The 23,626-nt window shown below is 33.7% G+C and overlaps 1 protein-coding gene across 10 annotated transcripts in view; it reads left to right on the top strand.

Moving 5' to 3' along the window:
- PDLIM5 (PDZ and LIM domain 5) overlaps positions 1-23,626 on the top strand; it is a 201,011-nt gene that overhangs the window by 105,892 nt on the left and 71,493 nt on the right. For 3 of the 10 annotated variants that reach the window (XM_087863974.1, XM_087863980.1, XM_087863975.1), the window contains exons 4-8: positions 4,642-4,684; positions 6,285-6,703; positions 15,586-15,603; positions 15,872-16,044; positions 16,410-16,446. In XM_087863974.1, the coding sequence (XP_087720100.1) occupies positions 4,642-4,684; positions 6,285-6,703; positions 15,586-15,603; positions 15,872-16,044; positions 16,410-16,446 (690 nt within the window). Of the gene's footprint in view, positions 1-4,641; positions 4,685-6,284; positions 6,704-9,705; positions 9,723-13,000; positions 13,016-15,585; positions 15,604-15,871; positions 16,045-16,409; positions 16,447-17,004; positions 18,128-23,626 lie in introns of those variants that run through there. The other 7 variants (XM_045792111.2, XM_045792084.2, XM_087863979.1 and 4 more) reach the window with 7 other exon arrangements.

Raw genomic sequence — 23,626 nt, 5'->3', positions numbered from 1 at the left:
TGTGTAGCCAGAAGTTCTGGAACTGGTTGCGATGCACCAGGGATTTTTGTTTTGGATGCTACTCTCACAAAAATCAATCAGCTTTCAAAATAGATTGTTCTAGCCACACTGATGGCTTTGTTCTTTGAATTCCATGAGCTGAGAAGAGTATTGGGCCAAGGCACTAGTCTCTCACCATCATGGCTCACTCCTGTACAGTGGCTTCACACTAAGAGAAGAGAGAACAATAAGCAAATTGTTGAGCCCGTGGCACTAAGCCATTGCCAGGATCTCTGCTGGTTTGAAACACACACTACACAAAAGTGACTTGTGATGAACACCGTGGTTGAAATGGAGATATATTATCCTCTTGCTTATTGCCCAGGATTTGAAGAGAAAAATGTGGGAATAATTTTTAATAATTATACCTCAGTTTTTAAAACTGCTTATCTATTTAAAAGTCTTTTAAAAATGATTCATTTTTAAGTAATCTCTGACATTTCTAAAGTAAAGGAGCAGATGCTTAGTATAATGTGTTTTTTTTTAAGAAAGACAACTGTAAAAATCTTAATTTTGAGAAATAGTTTTTCTTATATATTAGAATTTTCTCAGGGAATATAGGAAATACATATTTCAGTTTGGTGAAGGAAATGGGATTGATTAAATTATTCTCATAATCTTTGAGTATCTTATTAAACACGGTTGAAGAAAGCACTAGTTTGATAAAGAAGATATTTGGTATGACAAAAGATTTCGAGGATTGTATGGATTATAATATTTCTTTTCCTTTATTTCAGCCACTTGTAGGAGACTTAAGTAAACATTTCAGACTTACAAAGATTTACTTTCTTTACTGTTTCTTTAAAATATCATTTTCCAGAGGGTTTTTTCCCTCTCAAACACCAGTCTTAAGAAAGGTTTCCCAAATAAGTATTCTAAGTAGATTAGTATGCCATACTTCAAAGGGATATGGACAACAATCTGCAGTATTTTCCTCTTGAGGCATTTAAAGGCTCTGAGAAGTTCTGTGGCTAACACGCTTATGTAACTTCTAATTTCCAGATATCTTTGGTAACAGAACCTCTTTTTTTGTTTTGTGTTTTGAAAAGTAGTTTTCCATGAAACATACTTTGAGAAATAGTCTTACTTGCCATAAAAGTAGCATATGTATGTTTTATAAAACAAAACACACAAAAGAGAAGAAACAAATATCATTCATAGAGAGCCTTTACTAAAATGTTAGTCTGTTTCCATCTACTTTTTCCATGCCCTGACCATACTGGATATGCTATTTTATATCTTCCTTTTTTCACTTAATATCATTAAGTAAGCATGTTATCATGCAATTCAGGATTCTTTCAAAGAATGGTTTTAATCATTGCATGGTTCATCTTGTGGTATTGAAATTAACCATTTCCTCGTTGTTTATTTAATCTGTTGTTTCCAATTTTTCAGTATTATAAGTTACACTGTAGGGAATGAATATCTTTATACATAAAGCCCTTTCCATATTTCAGGTTGTTTCCTTAGGATAGATTCCCAGAAGTTGATTAGTATGTCAAAGGGCACAAGCTTTCTTCAAGGCTTTTTATAAATAAATGCCAAATTATTTTTTAAGAGTGCTATATTAATATATAGTTTTTCCAGCAATGTGTATTGTCACAAACATTATGTATTAACATTTAAAAAAATCTATACACACTTGAGAGCAAAATTGGTATAGCTTATTTTGTTATTTTGTAATAATTAGTAAAGTTTGATTTTTTTAAAGCCAGTACTAATGCTGTTCGTTAATTTTGCAGATTTCATTTGTCATGTATTTTAATTTCTCAAACCACAGTAGTTTTAGTGTCATAAGAGTATGTAATTATACTTAAATATACAGTTAAATAAAAAATACACTTAAATATGAGATAAATACACTTAAATACTGATCTTTTAAAATGTAATTAATGCACGTTTTAGGTACATATACTGTGTGTTAAAAATGTTTTCCCAAATATTTTTAATGTGGACAGTTTGACTTCTTTTTACTCCAAAAGCAAAACAACACGCTAAAATGAGGACCATTTTAGGGGGTGCCTGGGTGGTCGATTGAATGTCTGCCTTTGGCTTGGGTCATGATCCTGGGGTCCTGGGATCGAGCCCCGAGTAGGTCTCCTTGCTCAGCAGGGAACTTGCTTCTCTCTCTCCCACTTTCTCTGCTTGTACATACAACACACTCTCAAATAAACAAATAAACAAAATCTTTTAAAAAAAGAAATGTCAATTAAATTTTAAAAAATTAAAAAATGAGGGCCATTTTAAGTAGAAGGGTTAAAAAAATTACATGGCTTAAATTATGAGCTCCTATAAATATTCAGAGGTCAGATGAATACCTGCATATCATGTGACAAAGTAACTTTAAGGAAATCTAAGTTTCAATGATTTTATGACTCATTTGGTGGTTATTTAAATATTTAAACCCAAGGAACTAATTTTTATTGCACCTAGTGCCAGCTACTTTATTTGACATTTCATTATAAGTAAGTCTGTTTTTTCCCTACAAAATGATGTTTGTGTTTTTAATGTGTAATGGACTTGATTCTGGGATTTTGAAGGGTGTGTTATCCATTGTTTTTTCTGACTGCTTGTCTTAGTTCAGATAGTTGCACTTGTGAGACTTTATCAGAAGGCAAGCAGGGCAAATAGATTCAAGTTTCAGATTTTAAGTTCTTTCGTGAATTCAGGATTTCAAGCAGTACAGTATTTTTGTTGAATTTTCAATACATAAAGTATTTTAGGACTGTTATTATTCTGTGCTTTCTCAACAAAATAAGAGGTTGGATTCCAAAATTAAGTAAACTTAACCATTTGAGGTTGTTGTTATTGTTGCTAACATTGGTTAGGAACTAACACCTAGAAAAACTAAGGGGTTTGTTTTCACAGACAGCATATATGCATTTTATTCTGTTTGGACACTTAGTGACTGTTAAATATCAAGTTCTTTTTTGTAAGTTGTTTTTATGTCTCTAGAAGAATTCTGTGCACCTTTAAGTGTCCAGATGAAAGTGGAAACCATCCTATTATGGCAAACTTCCAATAATGTCTTGGGTGGTTTTAATAAGTAGATCCTTTGTGATTACATCTCATTGTGAAATTTCAATGAAAGGAAGATTCCACTGTTCTGTACTTGAACTTGTTTCCTTTGCTTATTATAATAACCCTATAAGCTAAAAGAGAAATTGTCTATTTTAGAGTACACATGGAAAGTTATGCAACTTCACAGAGTATAATTCTATATTGTAGTAACCGAATGTTAGCATCCATTGTAGCCTCTCATTAGGTCAGCCAATTATTCAGTCAGTGCTTGCCCTAACTAACCAAATTAGTTATTATTGGAAAATTCAGTTGCTGCTAAAAATGTTGATCGGAGTTCATTATTAGGTTATACTTATAAAGATCAAATATCCTATGCTAGCTTCTTCTGTTGGTGATCTCTGTAAGTAAAACAATTTCATGGTTTATAGCTTAAAATTGTTATCACTTATTTACCTACTATGGTTACATTTCTGGACTTTTGCACTTGCTGTCTTATCTGCAGCCTGTGTTATAAGAGGAGTCATATTGCTTCTGGCGTTATTAAACATAATATGTACCTTAATACTGGGTTAATAGCCTTTAGATTATTAGAAGCTTTCCCATTTAGTTACTATCTTTGACTGCAGCTAGTGTATTGTAATATATAAGAACTGTCAGCCAGCTGTATCCTATGTAATTTACTTACCCTAAACTTTGAAATACCTCATCTGAAAAATGGGGATAAGGATAGTTGCTGCTTCATTTATTTGTCATGATTATATGCGATAGTTGCTCCAAATTAATTATTGTTACCGTTAGTCCATGTTTACCAAAGAGACGGTAATAATACAAAAAAGCATATATCAGAAATTCTTAATTTGGATTTGGAAATAGGTTCTATGCATGGAGTTTTGCCCTTCTTATTCTCTCCTTTCCACACTCATCACTGATGACCTATAACATGCCAGGCACAGTGCTGGTATAGAGACACAGATGGGATATGGTCATTTCCTTCACTGAAATTATAGCCTAATGGAAGAACTTACTCTTTAGTTTTAGCATAACAAATATATTACCTTGCATAAGCACTTAAGAATATAAATACAAAATAAATACTCATTCGGTGACTCAATTCAGCCAGAATTTATTCATTGTCTTCACAGAGACCCAATATCCTGTGGACGTATTCCTGGATGTTAGGAGAAAAGGCAGATACTGTTAGAGATAGAGGTTCAGATTAGATATTTCAGGAACACTCAAGGATAAGAAATTCATGTTTATTATACTTTTCAGTTTTGGGTGGGGAATAACCTTAACTGAAAGCTTAAACATGGGTGCATTAGGAAACACAATTGGTGTTTGTCCTTCCTCATTTGAGTGTGTAGAAAACTAATGAATACCCATTGTACTTGTGGCATTTGAGTTACATGAGTTAATTAGTAGATGATGAATAGTCAAGACTATGAATTATGAAACTATTAATTCTGATTATTTAATATATTAAGTTCTATAGTAATAAAAATTCCATTAATAAGATGTTTGCAAAAATTTATGGTTTTCTTTTTTCCTTTTTCTTTCTTCCCCCCCCCCCCCCCCCTTCAGGGCATCTGCTACACCCAAGCCTGAGCCAGTTCCTGTGCAAAAGGTGTGTTTCTCATCTGGTATCACAAGGTACCACTTGATAGTACCTCCTGAATCACTGTCATTTCCATTCCTTGTCTTAGGCCATACTGACAATTTATAGTTTCAATTAAATTTTCCTTATAGTTCTTTTCCTTTAAAGATTGTTGGGGGTTGGAAATAGTGATAGTAAGGGATAGAAATAAACACATACATAATTAATGTCTGTAATTATACCAATATTATTAAAACATGATTTCTTGTGCCATGTATTATGTGTCCATATTTCTTACATTCATATTCACTTTTAATTTGCCTATCTTTATTCACATATTTTAAAGAGAATAAATAAGTGGTTACTGAAAATGAGTATCACAAGTCTTTGATAACATTTTATTAGTAATATTAATAGGTTTTTAATTACATTTTCAGAGTATTCCGGGTTAGGTTATTGGCAAGTACCTTTTTTCTCTCATTTATATCCTCAAATTTTCCCAAACCAGTTTTTATATATAGCTGGTTTATACTTTGGGGGTTTTCTCCTTAATTTTATTTTGCGTTTCTGTTGAATTACTTAATAACAATTTGCTGAGACATTGAGTTACTTCCCCCCCATTAACTTTATTATTTCTACAAGATTAATTTAGATTACTTATTTTTTTCTTAAAATAAAACATAATAGGGCCACCTTTGTAGGTTTTTAAAAGAATTTGATTGTTTTTCTTTTGGGATGGTAGGGTGAGTAGGAATTTATTCTTGAATGTCACAGAGGCTTAACCTTTTTTTTTTTTTTTTTTAACTTCACACTTTCTTTGGGACAGGGATTTGCAAACACAAATTATGTTAATTTTAGGAGGAATTGATCTTTCTTAGTAGTTAATTTTTCTTTGACAAATGGCAATAAACATCTAAGATCATTTTTTTCCCTCATATAACTGTTAACTATTTATTTTGAAAGAGGGAAAGAATTTTTATTCCATTTCCAAATAATATCTCAAAACATTCCAGAGAGAGTAACAGGTGGATTGTTGAGATTTTTCTTTTAAGCAATATCTTCATCCAAAATAATTCATTAGAATGTGCACATTTTTGTTTTAGATGAGAAAATGATCTTTTCCTTCTGTTTTAAAAAAATTTTTTAATAGCCTTAGAAATGTGCTGTTTTTTTCTGCATGAATCAAATAATTGTACTTTGGAGAATAATTAAATATGTTTGAAAGATGGAATTATAATCAAGACTGGATATTTTTAAATGAATGTTTTGGTTAGTGATATTTTGTTTATTGTGGGGTGTTTAAAATTTTTTCCTTTTGGAAAATTAAAGTGTCTGTTGACACTTATGGCATTAGGCTTTTTGATAGTTTTCCTACTCTAGATCCTAAATATTTTGAAACTTCTTTCATTTTTATAAAAAAATACACTCATCATGTGCATATGTGTTATGCATGTTGGGATCAGTTGGCATGCATGTTATGCTCATTGTTTTTACCTAGAAACAAGTAAAGTTTGGGCTGCTAACACGATTGTGTTTGTCTTTTTAAAAACTAGCTGTGTGTTCTTTTCAGTGAATCTATTTTGCATGTATTTGGTGTGTTTTTGTGTATGTTTATTTTTATTTTACATAGGGAGAACCTAAAGAAGTAGTTAAACCTGTGCCCATTACATCTCCTGCTGTGTCCAAAGTCACTTCCACAACCAACATGGCCTACAATAAGGCACCACGACCCTTTGGTTCTGTGTCTTCACCAAAAGTCACATCCATCCCATCACCATCGTCTGCCTTCACCCCAGCCCATGTGACCACTTCATCACATGCTTCCCCTCCACCCGTGGCTGCTGTCACTCCTCCCTCATTTGCTGCATCTGGACTGCATGCTAATGCCAATCTTAGTGCTGACCAGCATTCATCTGCACTGAGCGCTGGTAAACCTGCAGTTAATGTCCCACGGCAGCCCACAGTCACCAGCGTGTGTTCCGAGACTGCTCAGGAGCTAGCAGAGGGGCAGAGAAGAGGATCCCAGGGTGACATTAAACAGCAAAATGGGTAGGTGGCCAAGGGTGCTTTCTGCTCATATCAAAACTCTTCTTTCAGGCAATTTCCAGGACATAATTTAAACCGCCCTCCCCCCCCCAAATCAGTGGTTCTTTGAAGGAAAGGAGGTGAAGTTTTATTTGCTTCATTAACATGTAGCTTTATATTATATACATAGCACTTTCTGCAAGGCAATTATAGGCTAATCAAAACCTGAGTAATGCATTTTGACATGTTATGAACCATGTAACATACTACTCTGTAACTTTCTCCAAGTCCTGGCATAACATGGAGCAGCTGGCACGTATAATGCAAGGCAGATCTTGAATCTTTCTTTCTCATTTTTTCCATCCTTTTATTAGTCACCAAAAGTTTAAACAGAGTGGTTACAGTTGTGTCAGCTTATATATCTCACCCTAAGGAGAGAGGAAATGAGGAGCTTGTAAGCAGCTTTTTTTCTAGGAAGTAGTCTTAAGACAGAAAACAAATTTAGTTTTGACTCATGTCTACGTATGATGCATTAGCTTAGGTCAGATAGCCAGCAACATTCTTTTCAGATAAGCTTAAGCTAGAATTTAGTCTTTAAAAGGAAACAGTAATGACAGAACAATAGCATCAAAGGATGCTCTACAAACATCAGAAGCAAATTAGAGAATGTTTTCATTGTAAAGTTTTTTCTAAAATGAATGGCTTTACAGAAGTGGACACTAAATATATAATGTCATTGGAAGTTTTTGAAAATCTAGTCCTTATGATTTTTTCCTTTTTGAGACATTTAAAAAAATTGGTCAGAGCGCATTTTCAGCAGCTTCCATTTATAGATGGTCGTCTTATTCTTTTTGAAATTCAGTGACCATACTTGAAGCCGAAGTCATTTTCGTAAAATCATTTTGATCAGATTTATTGTGACAAAAATGTACTTTAAAAGGGAAACAAAGGGAAATCATCTGCATGCATGATGGGTTTTACCAACGCCAGTTCCCAGGAAAATATAATTAAAATAATTGCGTGCATAGGTCCTTTCTGAGATAATCCCTTCCGAATGTTAATTTCATGTAATGAAGGGGCTGTGCTTTCTGTAGCACTGCTGCCATGGCAACTGTGGGGCTTTGAAAAAGACGGTGGCAGGGCTCCAGGCTGCTGCTGAGAGAAAGAGCAGGAGGTCTGGAAGAACAGCTACTGGTCTGAACATATGATTTTTGTGGTTGTGGGTGGCTTTTTAAAGTTTTAACGTATGTGCTGAGGCAAATTGGTGTCCTTCAAAGAATGTTATTTCTTCTTTCATTTGAGGAAGAGAAATAGTATGTAGTGTTGAGGTGTGTTTGGTTGTATTTTTCTGTATGTCTATTTTAAGACAATAGAATTTAGAGTAATCAAAGATCTTCTGAGAAGAAAGATGCTTCCTGTCAAATTGTTGGCCCCGTAGAAAACTAAAAGCAGAAGTTTACTATGTTTTTTAAATTCCAGTTTCAGTGTAAAAAAGTCCACTGGAAGAAGTGTCTAAACAAAAATATTTCTCCTTACTAACATTCCTTGAAATTCTATAAAAGGGTTTTTTTTTTTTTTTAAGGGAAAAAAATCCACTTTACTGATTCATGTAAGATAGTCTTCTTAATGGAAACTTGCACAGGTAAAAGTAAATTGAGGTTATGGAAAAGTGTACTACATTAAAAACATGAAAATATGAGTATGAAGCTTAAGTTTTTATTTTATAAGTACAACGTTGATGATTAAACTTAAAGTGATTTAAAGCTTATTATTTTCAAACTGAAACCGTAGGTAGTGGTATAGTAATAGGGCCTCAATGATGGCTTTTTAATCAGTGGACATGTGATTACTGAGCACGTGCCGGTGTCTAGCACTCTGCAAGAATTCAGGGGAAGTGGGATTATTACATGTTTTGCGTCATTAACATGCAAGGTACTGCTTCACAATTGCAAACTGGGTATCTTTAAAAATAGGTCAATTTCAAATGTTATCCAGATGTTAGGACAATGAGAACTTGATTACTCTGAAAACAGTGTGGTGTCTGTAAAATTCAAACACAAATTTGCAGTCAACGTTTCTCTTACTACATTTAGATTAGAGAACTCAAAAATAAATCACACACTTTACTAGTCAATGACCTGTCATTTTGAAGAATAGGTGTTTTGTGGTATTGATGAATGCATTTCTTTCATCAGGTATCAAACTTTTTCTGAAATCGTTGTTAGACTATTTACTAATTATGTGATTAGTACATTTTTCATATTTTTATAATGCTACAAAAGATCTGCAACAAAACTCAAAGTTGAGAGTTGTGACTTTTTATTAATTACTTTTTAGTTTAAAAATAATATATGCCAGTAACCAAAAATTTAAGAGTTCAGAAGGGGATAAAGCTAAATTCTTTTCATTTTCCTCAAAGCAGAAAGAGTATTAGTCTTTAAGTGATTTAAAGTAACTGGCCAATTTGCCAATTTGATAGGTGTCTCACCCAAATTTATATGGGATTAATTAACATAAGACACAAGTATGTGTTCATTCATCATGCATTACTACTGAGAAATTGTTATTCATCGTAAAGTGTGAAATCAATTATGTTGATAGTTTTAGAAGATTTCTTAATAATACTATGTAAGTGTTCTTGTTCCTTCTTATAAATAATAATGAAGAAGGCACTTTAAGAAATTTTTAATCTTTCTTCTATATATACAAATTATTGATCTTGACTTGCTGTTTTCCTTACTCCTCTCCCTCTTTACTTAGAACAAAATGGGACTTTATATTCAGAAGGAAAGCTATTTTGCATCAAGTAGTTTAAGTAATTTACCTTTTCCCTTTCCATATGCCCTTGCATTATAATGTGCCACTGCTTTCAAGAGGTAAGTCCTTCATGTATCCTTTATTAATTTCAATTTTGTTGGACTGCAATTTCTTCTAACAGTTCCAATATGTTATTTTGAAGAACCTGGCCTTGGAAGATACAAAATATAATCTGGTAGTAATATTTTAAAATGCTTTTCTCTTTACAGAAAACACAAGTGACAAAGTTAGTATCCACAGTACTGGAGGGGAAATACGGTGATTTATATATGAGTAAACAGCATGAATGTGTCTGATTTTTGCAAAATTAATGTTTTGCAAAAAATGTTTGCAAAGAAAACAACATTTAGTCTTTTCAATAAGTTTGGTTTGCATTGCTATGTTGCAGTGAATTGCTTTATGGTAATAAATAATAGTATTTAACTTTTGCCATAAAATACATGTGGGGTTTGCTGTGTAATGGTTTATAAGACTTAATGCTTGGGGGAATGTAATTTGTATCAGTTGAGACTATTAGAAGACAAAGAGAAAGATACAAGAGAAAGCATACACATATGTACCACTAGTGAATAACATATTATATAAAACTGAATTGTTTTCCAAATTCATGTAACTAACCAGTGTTTCCCAGGTAAAGTCTCTTAAGAACTTTTTGATTTTTTCAACAATGTTGGTGAAGTTCTAGACCTCTGCATGGACAGTTGTGTGTTACTGGATGATAGAAAGTTTATACATACCTTTGAAATTAGTTAAGAGAAATAGTTATTGACTTACTAAATGTCATAGGTAATTGGCACGGACATTGGGAATCACTGTGGAATACCTTTAAAACCTCGCTTTTCTGTCTGTTGGTCTTGACGGTACACTGGCTGGTGATTAATAGCCTTAAAAATAGATAAAAATCGCATTAGATAACAATTTAAATTAATGTTGTGTTATGATTAGTCTGACCATGTGCTGAAATTTATCATCACAGTGTATATTAGAATTGGAAATACATAATATTTAACTATATTAGGCACACCAGAGAATTAACAATCAAATTATTAGAACAACTTTATTCCAGCATGGCTGTGGTTCCACTAACTGAATAGTTCATGTTACATACACATAGGAATATAGCACACCAGTGTACTAGTGAAAGATCTCCAAGCCCTAATTTATTACTTAAATTCTTATACACAAAGATTTTTGACTAGTTACTAGATTCCAGTATAACAAACAGTTTGACTTGTAAAGGGGAAAAATTAGGCCATGGAAAAATAAATTTAAGCATGTTGGTTGAATATATATACTTCTTTAAATTCAAGATTCAGATTCATTAATTTATTAAGTACTACTATCCATTGTGCTAGGTGTTTCTAAATGCATTATGTGATTTAATTCTCATCTGAACTTTGAATACTGAGAGGTTACTTAATTTTTGCAAGTCATGCATCTTGTAAGTATTAAGATTCAGGCTTAGATTTTTTTTTGAAGCCAGTTTGACGTGCCTTCCTCTGCATCACACTTGTGACCCTGATTTATTTCTGTTACTTTGAACTGGTATTTGTTTTTAAATGGGTTGAGGGAGTATGAATGAATAATGTGCATAAACTACAGTTGGGTTTGATAGTACTTTTTTTTTTTAAAAAAAACGTATCAGTTAGGGGATCTATCCTAACAACAAATCTGTGTTTGTATGGTTTTCAGAGTTCCTTTAAATATATTAAACATATGCCCTTACAAGAAGTCTGAAAGAAAAAGAAATTGTAATCCATTTCACTGTTCAGAAAGGAGAGGCTTCTGTAGATTGCACATTATCCAGGGCATGGGGCAAAGTGGACAGCATAGCCAGGGTGTGAAGCCAGGTCTTCTCATTGTCACATTGGCACAAATGCCATTTCAGTGTATGATGGGCCATTCCACTTGGACATATTTTCTGAAATGCTTGGAAATATTTGTTCGATATATACAGATCAGCATCTTTAGGTTGAAACCAATCAAGTCTCCACTTGTTGCCACTCACTACACCATAGACTGTTTCTCTCACAACTTCATGTTGATATGAAACTTTTCCCCGAAACCTGAAAATGTTTAAATATGTATCTAAAATTCTGTTCAGGGGAGGTTACTTTGAAAAACTATTTCTCTGCTATTTAAAATAGCAGCACAGAGGAAAGTATGCTTTGCATTGTGGCTAGAGCAGAGTAAATATCAGTAAATATTGAAATCAACTTACTCCTGCATCCCACCGCCATTCAGTGAACTCAGCCCTCTAGAGAGTTTATGAAACTGACTTTGATATATATGTAGGAAATACAGCTACACTGAACAGTCTTAGTATTAAAACTGGTAGGCAGTTTTTGTCACTATGTTCATAATGAATTAGTAGTTACTCTGACTAAAACTTCATTTCAGAATTAATTCAGCAGTGTGTTGACAAACTATGTAGAGTTTATACTTCAATCTGCTCTATCCATAATGGTATATAAATAATTTGTCTTTAATGATTGTACAGTTAATAGGCTGTGTGAATGAATTATGTTTTGAGATTTTCTTTCTTCAGATGTTATTAATGTAGTTCCTTTACTATGTCATATCAGACACGCCTTTTTGGGTAATAATTAAGTCACTGATAGTACAAAAGCATGAGTTCCTACAAATCAGTTCTAAACTTACTTGGATTTGCTTGTGAGTAAGAGTGGTAATGACGGACAGAGAAGAGTATGAAAATTAAGTGGTAGCCCATTATTTATGATCCAGTACGCTTCCTATATTTCCCATTATAATCACATTTTTAAAAAATAAGAGAAAAATCAAACAGAATGTTATTTCTTTATAACATTTGTTTCAGCATGTTTTTCATGCTTTTTAGGTTGTTATCTTACTCCCAGTTAACATACAGTTTCAGATGTACAATATAATGATCTGGGGGGGGGGGCGGTTAAGTTTTTATTTTAATGATTCGGGATAATTTTTGTGAGAAGATTACATTTGCTATTAATATATACTTCACATATTATGTGAGTGAAAGACTTTCTCCTATTCTGCTCTGATTTTAAGTGATTCTAAAATGTTCTGTTTCTACATATTACATCCAATAATTATTTTATTCTCTGCCTTTTTTAAGGATTATAATAGGAATTTGGATTCATGATAAAATGAATTAAATAAAGGGATATTTTTAAATAGTAGATCTTCTCTGTTAACAGTATACAGAATTTTGACTAACATTTTTTCAGTTTTGTCTGTGTTTACATTTTTATTTTGAAGCATGTTGTTTTGTGTAATATCTTCATGTAAATTCATTGTTTTGAATTTCATTATTTCATTTTTTATTTTCTTCTTTTTTCTTTCCCTTTTCTTTCCCTTTTCTTTCATTTTTCTTTCCCTTTTCTTTCTTTTTTCTCTCCCCGCCTTTTTTTATTGGCCTCATATTTGTCCATTTTCCATTATCCTGGGGAACATCAATGTCTTCTCTACTCTTTTACATATTTTTTGTGTGTATTATTCCTCCTTCAGTAACCCTGGCACCGTGTAAGTACCTAATCAGTGGTTCCTTTTGTAATTTTCATCATTGTCTCTCTTTAACTTTCCATCTTACTTTCAATTTAATACCACCAGCAGACTTGTTTAGCATCTTCTCCATGCAAGAATTTTCAAATTTGTTAAGGAGCCTACGAAACATGTTTTTCATGCTAAATAACTTCATATAAATCAGTGGGTGTGTTTTCCACTTTGGCAGTGGAAAAAAGTAGTAAGCTGAACCTTCAAGGAGATAGATAAGTATTGTAGACCGTGTATACTGGAGTTAGAGACAGAGTTTGGGCCTCTCTTGTTTAGTATTTTTTTTTAATTTGAATAAAGTTGCTAATTGTGAATATCTATATTTTGAAACAAATTATTTGCTTTTGATAGTTAAATTTATGTTTGATCTCAAATATATTTTTAAAAATAAAATCATTGAGATGACTCTCTTCATCATAGTCATCAGAGTTTAGAGTGTCAGAGCCTGAAAAGCTAAGTAAATGTTTAGAAACTTCATATCAATTAACACAAGGCCTTAAGCTATGGTGAATTTCAGAGAGTCCAAAGTGTACCATGCTTTTTGCACGTATGTCATGGCTAAAATGTATTCTTAGGTGGTGTCATTTATTATTCTTGGTGTACTTATTCTTAGCTTGACACCACCATTTTGTATTTTTACAGACCAAACCTTTTGTAGAAAATAAAACAGTCTTATAGTTGAAATTGGCACCATTTAAGAGTAAAGTACATTCACTAATTATAGAGAAACTTTAAGTTTAGTAGCTAAATATGAAGTTTTTGAAGTAATTGCATAAAATAAAGAGTTGTCTTTTAGGAAATTTTATCTTCTAAATGTAGTACGTTTATGAAGTACTCTACCTATTCTAATTTTTTAAAATTCTCTTTTAAAAAGGATTAGATTTTTAATAAAAGTAATTAGTAATTAATAGTAAAATACTAGATATTTCACTTCTGGAATCTTAAAATTTTACCATAAACTATAAATATTTTGTGTGTAAATATTATTTATTCTCTTATTTATATTTCAAGGTTTATTTATTTGAGGAAAAGAGCATGGGGACAGGGGCAGAGGGAGAGAATCTCAAGCAGATTCCCACTGAGCGTGGAGCCCCAGTGTGGCTCCATGAGATTTTGACCTGAACCTGAGCAGAAACCAAGAGTCACACACTTAACCACTGAGCCATCCAGGAGCCCATATTTTGTTCTTTATATATGCGGATGACCCATAGTCTTAAAATATGCATTACAAGTAATGTTTTCAGTGATCATAAAAGAACATATCATGTGATCATTACTGTGCATTAAGTACTTTGGAAAACACTTTACATACATTATTGATCTTATTTATTCCTCAGAACAACTCTTTAGTTAGATGCAATCCCCTTTTCTCAGATGGGTAAAATCAAGATTTGGAGAAGTTAAATGACTTGGGTAAAACACACAGTAAGTGAAGGATGTCATGAGTGAAACTATTACCTGTCTGTTTTTAGAGCCAGTATCAATGTTAATCCTATCATGTTGGTCACTGGGCAAAAACTCTCCTGGTATACTGAGACTGTTTTGGTATTGTAACTATTAAAATGACAACAGTCCAGTGGCATTCTGATAGTACTGTGATTTTCTAGCAATGAGTTACACCCAGGAAGTGTTGCCACCCACATCTGATACTCTTTGAGCACTTTCTCTGCTTGGATTTTATGGCAATAGTCTGCTAGTCCAGACTTAGGCTCCTTTTTCTCTCTTGGAATTAGACTCATAGTTTCTAAAAGGTTGCATTTGTCCTGTTTTGGGGAGGAGGGGGAAGAGAGCAGAGTATTCATTATGTTCAGTAGATCTTAGGCTAAAGTATTAATATACATTATAAATTCATTAATGTTAATGCTTTGTTAATAGAAAAATGAATGTTCTTAGCAAACTCAAAGTTCTTGAATTCTGTAGTTTACAAATCCCTTTCACATGTATTATTTCATTTAATGCTTGGAACAATGCCACTTCATATGTGATATACTCATCTATAAATGAAAAAACAGGCTCAGTGAGGTTGACTTGTCCAAAATCACACATCTGTAAAGTCATAGAGCCAAGATTTACATCTTGTTATTTTGATCAATGTTTCATTGGTTTCCCATATACCACAGCTCTTATTCCCTACACTGACCCTCACACAACTTATTTAGGATGAGGGATATCTGTACACATGAATGAGAAAACCATAGAAAGTAACAGTTCTGACCCTTTTCAAAATTGTGTTTGGAATTACTGACTTAGCCTGTACTAAACCATTCTTAGTTCCTGGGTGTAGTGAAGATATGTTCATTTAATTTTGTGAAAGCCAATACATTTTGGGAATATGTTGATATTTACCAGTGGTTGTGAATGTAGTCCATACCTGTGTTGTTAGGCATAAGATAGGTAGAAGAACAATACAAGTTATTTCAAAAAAGTTTTAAAAACTCCTGTGGACTTTGCAGTTCTCATCATTTTCCTTCTTTTCTTATTCTTTTCCTTTCCTTTATGCTGGAATCTCTCTTCTGCTGCCTTCTTCTGTCAATAAAAAGGAAAACCCCACCTAAACGGTAAACTTTCTCTTGAATAGATATTTATATTATTTTATGTTAGCATATAAATGCCTTTTTTTTTTTTACTAGTTTAAGAAAAAGCGAGTCTATTACAGAAGGGCTCCTTTTTAAGAAAATTGAGGCTGATGAGTTCACTTGGAAAAGCAAAAGATATAAAAAAGAGAATTGATATTAAATGTGTAAATTATAATTAATTTGGCAGAGAATAGTTTACCCTTAACATGATTTAAAAATTTTTAATTCTTTCCTTCCCTTTTAATCCTAGCCCACCAAGAAAACACATCGTGGAGCGCAATACAGAGTTCTATCACATACCAACTCACAGTGATGCCAGCAAGAAGAGACTGATTGAGGACACTGAAGACTGGCGTCCAAGGACTGGAACGACTCAGTCTCGTTCTTTCCGAATCCTCGCCCAGATCACTGGGACTGAACATTGTAAGTGAATACCTAAGGATTCTAATATACAAATGTTCTTTGCCATAGAGAATAGCGTTTAGACAGATGGGTGATTATTGGAAAACAGTAATTTTCCTGAGGCAGTTTGTTCTTAAATTATGCCATGCATAATGTGGGTAATGTAAATAAGAAGCTAACCCAGGAGAGTTGCATTGAAAAGTGGAGCAGTAGTGGCAGTAGTAGTACTGACCATAGTATATAGCCAGTGACAGCATGATGTGGAATGTTTTTTAGTGGCTCTGTGCAGCTTGACCACTTGATATTGATTGGTACAGGTAATTGCTCAAGTGATTTTTTAAGTTAAAAAAGTCAACTAATATTGGATATTGCTTATTATATTTCAGTGAAAGAATCGGACACTGAAAATACAAAGAAGGCAAAGTAAGTTGTCCATTGTTTTGGTAAATTGAATGCTTTCCTTTCATGAATGGTCTCGATTTGTTTTTTCACATTTTCAAGTATAGTGGTATGGCTTTTTGTCTTTGTAACTAGAAGCTAAGCATTTAATTTTGGTATCTTTTGTGGGACTTAACTATGGGACTTAAAAAACTTACAGATTTTTGAATTAGTAGATATTGTCTGCATTTCATGTAAGGTTATTTTCCTTTCGTATTGAAGTAAGTGGGTGGAAGAGTGTATTTGGGGATGCTTTGCTAACACTACCGATCTCTGTGAATGAGTTTGTGTTGTCTTGTAGAAATTTTATTTTGGGCATAAAAATGGATTTCCAAGAGGGCTCTATAGATAAATTTCTGTATTTATAAAAGTGCTCTACCCTTAAAATCTTTGCTATTAAATAAAATAGCTATGCGAAATTAAGCTTTTATAAAGCATGTTTTCTGCATGATGAACTAAGCGTAGAAACCTTTTCTTTCTCTTTCTTATGACTCTTCTATCACTTTTCTTTTCTTTTCTTTTCTTGTTTTTTTATTTCCACAGGGAAAAGATACCCCTTCACGTCTTTAGTCCCAAATACACAAAATTACGTGACTGGCACCATGAAGTTTCAGCACGTGCTCTTAACGTACAGTGATTTATGAGTCTTGCCCCCCCAAGCAGCCAGCACATACCTTTTCATTCACTTTTTCTTTTTTCCAACCTCATAGCAAAATCTGTATTAAATTTGCCTTACGAAAAAAATAGAATCTTTTCTATACTTTTCTGATCATTTCCTGTTGTAAAAAAGAGGAAGATGAACTTGTTTTGTGCTAGTTGGTAGCTCACAAATATTAAACCAAGAGAGCAAATTAAGGAACTCCGATCTATTCGGTGGTTTTATGTCTGTTTCCATTGTTATTAAGGTAGTGACGTCGGAAAAGGAACTCTGTTTGTAAGTTGAATTTGGTTGGTTGTGTGAAGCAGAGGTAGATAGCAAATAATATCCTCATCTAATTTGGAAAATACATCCTTAATGTTATTATATTTCCCAAAATTACTTTTAAATTCATTATTACATAATGTTCAAAGTGGGTTGTAAGTTACCCTAAGTAAGCAAATACGAGGAGGCAAGATAAAACAGAGGAGACTTTATTAGAATAGAGTTAATTATAGATTTGGGTATTTTCTAAAGCAGATACTATTTCAAGATGGCTATGAAGAGAAGGAGGCCCAGATTTGGCTCCTAAAAAAAGGAAAGAAGAGAATTCTGCCCCTATTTGCCATGGGGAAATTGAGTGTTCTTTTAGTTTGGTTAGCTTCAAAAATCCTATTTTCTACCGAAGGAAATATTTCCAAACCGGTGGATGTTTTTAGGTTATAAACAACTTCTAGGCATTAACTAGTAAGAAACAGAAAAGATAACTTTGCTTTGTTTTTAAGTGAACATAAAACAAATTATAAATGATTCTTTATGTGACATCAGAAATATTTTACTTAGTGATATAAACTATTGTGTGTTGCTGCTGTTCCTAGGAAACTATATTTTGGGCAATACATGCAAGCTAATATCCGACCAGATTGCTTTCTGTTTTGTAATATAATGTATTATATATTAGTTCTAAATTCAATAATGAATGCATTTTGAAGTTTGGAAAAGTACTGTAATAAAGTTGCCTTTAACTTAGTTTTGTAATTGTTTTCTGTTTCCCTGAAACTAGTAACGGTGCCATTTAAGACTTGTTACACTATCACTTGGATAAAATAAATAATTCTCTTGACATTTCATTTGGAAAACATTTTTAATTTTGTGAGGCTGCTAAAATGAGTGTGGAGTATGACAAAGGCCCATATTTGTTTTTTCTTTTTTTTTTTTTTTCTGAATTGTCATGTTATTTAACATAATACCTTATATGAGTAACATAGAAAATTAGTTAGACTATAGCACAACATAGCATTAGTCTTTGTGGAAAATGACTATTGGGGGGATTTTGCCTGTATTAAAGGCATTTAAATTTTTATTTTATATTATTTTTTTTATAAGTGAGCTCTACACCCAATGTGGGGTTCAGACTCGTAACCCTGAGATCAAGCGTCACATGCTGTACTGACTGAGCCAGCCACGTGCTCCCATTCAAAGCATTTTTATTTTTCCATGTTTTTTCCACTTCGATGTCACCATAGACTAGGACAACTACTTGGTAATTTGGAGAAACTAAACATTAATTTCAGTTAATGATTGATTACTATCTAAAATTTTGTACACAAAATGTATTTAAAAATCTAGGATTTATCTATGCTCATTTCCACTATACTTCATAATTTAGTAAGATGTCTTTCTTTTACTGTATCAGATACTGTTTGTGGTGTTATGATCCTGACATCAATCCATTACTACTGTGTCTCTGGCCTCTATAAGAAAATATGCTTTCTTAGATCAGGCTTTCCTATACCTAATAATTCTCATTCATCTCAAAAGATGATATTTGAAAGTACATGGAATCAAATTCTCTTGAAAATATATGGTGGGGTAGAGTAAACAAGGTTATTTCCCACCAAGCACCAAATTTCTAGAGTAACTATGTAGTTGAGAGAGAGCTACTAGAATGAGAGTTTTAGGTAAATAAAGAATTTCTCCCTAATAAAGACAAGTGAACATGTATAGAACTTTATAACTTGAAATAAGTACAGTTGAAAATAAGAATGTAATACTTCCCTGATTAAAAATGAAGTATTTAATATCATTGAAAGCATACAGTTAGATAAGTAGAATGATCTGTATATGAGTATAAATGTTCAGCCTGGATCACAAAAGACATTCCATTTGACCCTGTCAGAGGTTGAATTCCTGTGTTCAATTAATCTTCTGGGACATCTTATATTCCTAGCTTAAAAGCTAGCCAAATATTGTAAAAGCTCCTTGCAAAAATATTATTGTAAGTCTAGTGACCTAATTTATAGCTTGTTTTTGTTTGTCTCTCTTATACAGACTTTCTTTATTATAGTCTTGTTTTTAATGTAGAATTTGAAAGTTAAGAATTTTCAACATTTTTACAAGGTTTTGCCAATTAGAAGATGGAATGTCTCCCACAAAGTTAATATTTTTGTTACCTTGAAAAATATATTATTTATGGAAACAGAATCACACTCATTTTGTACATCCTTATACCCTTTAGGATGCCCTTTAGGAAGAGTCAGATAAAAATATTGTAGAGAGCTTATTTAATAAAAATTGTGATATTAAGAGAGTAACTGTCTCCTGTTTTATTCAGATTTATTCAGAAATTTGGGTGAATTGATTTCCCCAGATGAAAAATTTCATAATATTTTGCATCTCTGATGTGTATTTAAAATCCTATAAGTCACAAATATTCATTTATTGCCTGAGTTATTTCACACGAAATAATTACTTAAATGCCAAGCACAGATATGTACTAGGGGTTAAATAATGAGGAGCAGATAAATATATAAACAAGGTGATCTGAGATAATTGTGTTACTAAGATAATAAATTAGTATGAAGGAAATTTGGCCTACACATGGAGGGATTACTTAGGTCGCGTGGACCTCTAAGGAGATAACCTTAATGCCATCACCTGAGAGACAAAAAAAGAGTCAGCCATGTGATGATTTTGAGTCACTGTTCAAGACAAAAGAAACAATTGTGGAAATCCTGAGGTGAAAAGGAGTGTGGCAAGTACACAGAACAGAAAGGACAGTGTAGCCAAAATACGGTATGTGACGGGAAGCATGATATAAAAATATAATACGTACACCTATGACTTATATTCCCCATATTATCCACAACATTTTGAATGGGAAGTTGTCTTATATCTAACCACTTTCAAGAAAATATAAAAATAAAGAACCAAGAAGGTTTATCAAAATTTTATCAAAGCTAAATAAAGTACATTCATCTACTTAGTATTGCTCGGGGCACAGTTACCAGTTTAATGCTTTCCCCATTAGACCCAATGAAGACTTATGAACAGAAGGCATTATTATAGTATGTGTTGGTAATGCATTTGTAGGAATCAGAATGCCCTATAAAACACACATAAAAACATTCAAAAAACAGGGGCGCCTGGGTGGCTCAGTAGTAAAGCGTCTGCCTTCGGCTCAGGTTGTGATCCCAAGGTCCTGGGAGCAGGCCCCGCATTGGGCTCTCTGCTCCGCTTGGAGCCTGCTTCTTCCTCTCCCACTGCCCCTGCTCGTGTTCCCTCTCTTGCTGGCTGACTCTCTCTCTGTCAAATAAATAAATAAAATATTTTTTAAAAAATTCAAAAACAACACTTCCAATGTGTAGAAATAGGACATATTATGCCTTATTCATAATTTAGGGATGACTTTGACAATTCAGTTCTGTCTATAAAAACGTATCAAGAATTATTTGAACTCATTCCTTTTTGTTTGTCCCATTCAAGAAAATTGCTTAAACCAAGTAAATATTTCCTTGCTCATTCTTTCCAAAGTAGACATCATTACTACAGAATAGTAAGCAAGGAATAATAAATTCTGAGTTTGAGACTCAGATTTGTAACTCACAAGTTTCTGCCCCTGAATTTCCTACTTCTTTAAAATAAGGAAGTTAGAATCAGTGGTGGACACTGTGAAGCCTTTCCAGATATCACCTCAGTGGAGGACTCGATACCACTGTTGAGGTGTGTGTGTGTGTGTGTGTGTGTGTGTAGGGGGCAGATCGCCTTCAGGGATCAGCCCCTTCACATGTCACCTCAGCAGCAGGCACCCTTCCTCCAAAGCCACAGCTTCATGAGCCGACTGGAGAGGTGTGGGGCTGAAGTGAAAAGCCTGACCATTTTAGCCCAGGTAGGGATAACCCGGGAGGGTCATTCTAGCTCTTGGAGAACCCAGCTTGGACCTCAGTGGTGTGGGTTTTTCTCATTTCCTCATCTTCCCTTCATTCTCTACGTCTTTGTCACTTCTGATGCCTTCTCCTTGAATTTTCAACCCAGATCACAAACAGCATTTAGGGAAACCATTAAAATGAAAGATCAGGTGAGGGCAGCCTGCAAGGTGTATGGAAGTCAAAAAGAGGATACATTACTTTTCTTTGCCTTGAGTAAAGGATGTTTATTAGGTGATTGCATCAGAGGCATTCTGGGAGTAATGAATTGGTAAAGCAATTTAGAAATCAGATGTAGTCAAGGCTATATAAGTGGATCAATGAAAACTTCAAAGTGGAAAATTAGGATGAACTCTGAATAAATGTAATAAACTCTTGTAACTGGCAAGCAGCACTTAATAAAATATTATTTTGTATGTTATAATTTTCCATATGAAGCATTTTAGAATAAGCCATATTAGCCATTTACTCAGTCATTTAATACAATTTATTTGAACGCATCTGCTTTTTTCTTCACATCCATTAAAGTTTACTTTCTGTTTTCTCTTGGGGGAGATGTTGCTGAGTAGCCTTTGGAAATATGTAAGGGGATAATACAGATCTTACAAGGCCAGGAGATGTTAGCTGGGGGCTAAGGATGCTAAACGTCTTGTAATGCTCTGAATAATTTCACAAAATGCAGTGTGATCCTGCCCCAAATGTCCATGGTGTGCCAGTGAGAATGACTGGGCTGAGGGCAAATCCTCCCTCTTCCAAGATTTTCTTCTTCCTTCCTACAATTCCAACCACACAGATTCACCCACAGTGTGCTACCCCCACCCTCCACAGTGGCAATAATCTTACTTCTGAAGTATATACTATATAATTTCTACCACTCCTTTCCTAATGTGTATTGTAGATCTTTGTCTGTATGCCATAAATCTTCAACTAGAGTATGAGCTCTTTGAAGCCAAGAGTCTTAGTATAATAATATAAATTGGTAGGAAAAGGCATTCTAACAGGCATACTCTTTTCTGGATGCAACTGTAACTGTGTAAGTCAAGATTTGTACATTCAATACATAAATGGGCATTTAATATAAATGTATATATAAATACAATAAATACATAAGTATACAAATATAAAAAACATACAAATATAATTTGAAAGTAGCTGTTAGGACTGTAAGGTTCATCTCTGGTGAACTAATTCTTAAATTAGAAATATACTAATTAGTCAGCTCAGGCTGCCATCTAGATACCACAGACTAGGTAACTTAAATGACAGAAATTTTATTTTCTAACAGTTATAGAAGTTAAAAGTCCAAGACCAAGGTGCTATGAGGGTAGATTTCTGGTTAAGTCTTTTCTGTCTGGCTTGCAGATGACCACCTTCTCAGTGTGTCCTTACATGGCCTTTCCTCTGTGGACACACAAAGAGAGAGCTCTGATGTCTCCTCTTTCTAAAACAATACCAATCTTCTCATATTAGGGCCTCACTGTTATGACCTCGTTTAACTTGAATTACCTTCTTATAGGCCTTGTATCAGGATACTGTCACACTGAAGGATTACGGCTTCAACATATGAATTTTGGGGGGAAACCATTCAGTCCATAATATATTCCAGTGGCCTTTATGTACTAATATCAATTTGACAGATAAGTATCTAAAAAAAAGTTATTCTTAAGGAGACTCACTGACTTGGACCCAGTTAGAAGGATTGTTGTTATCTCTGTTGTGGTGCCTCTTTTTCTATTTTGGATAATAGGTGTTTGTCTCCATGCCCTGTATCCCTAACTAGAGTTTAAGCTCTTTGAACACAAGAGTTTTGGTATCCTCACCATAGTTGGCACTAGTTAATGATATGGGAAACAAAGGCAGAAGAAAAAATTAATTAAATTTCCTTACTACCTGTAGCCTATGGACAAGTCCTTGAAACAGGCAGAGTGACATTCCTCTAGGGACTCAACTGCCTCAATGTTAATACTTTGCTAAGAGCAAAAGGCAGTCCTAGCCTGACGATGTCCCCCCCCCCCCAATCAGGATCCTGTAAGTCTACTTTAGCATATAAAAATTCTCTAGAAATTCCCTTTCTCTCTACCCCAAGATACATGTTGGCAATCATCCCCCAAGCATATGGCCCACTGATATACATCTGAAGGGTCTCATGACTAAGGTTTTATTAGACAGTAATAAATGACCTTTTCTCAACAATAGCTAGCCCTCTCAAGGTTCTGGAAACCTTGCTTCCACAATTCCTTAGAGACTTACACTATCCCTGACCCCCTTCCAACCTCAAACTATATAATGGGCCACTCCTTGTGACCCCATTGCAGCTCTTTCT

This window comes from Ursus americanus, chromosome 8 (assembly GCF_024610735.1).
Source record: "Ursus americanus isolate L20-20 chromosome 8, mUrsAme1.1.p, whole genome shotgun sequence".
Lineage (NCBI taxonomy): Eukaryota > Metazoa > Chordata > Mammalia > Carnivora > Ursidae > Ursus > Ursus americanus.
The sequence above is the reverse complement of the archived record's forward strand: the minus strand, read 5'-3'. Positions and strand labels throughout refer to the sequence as shown.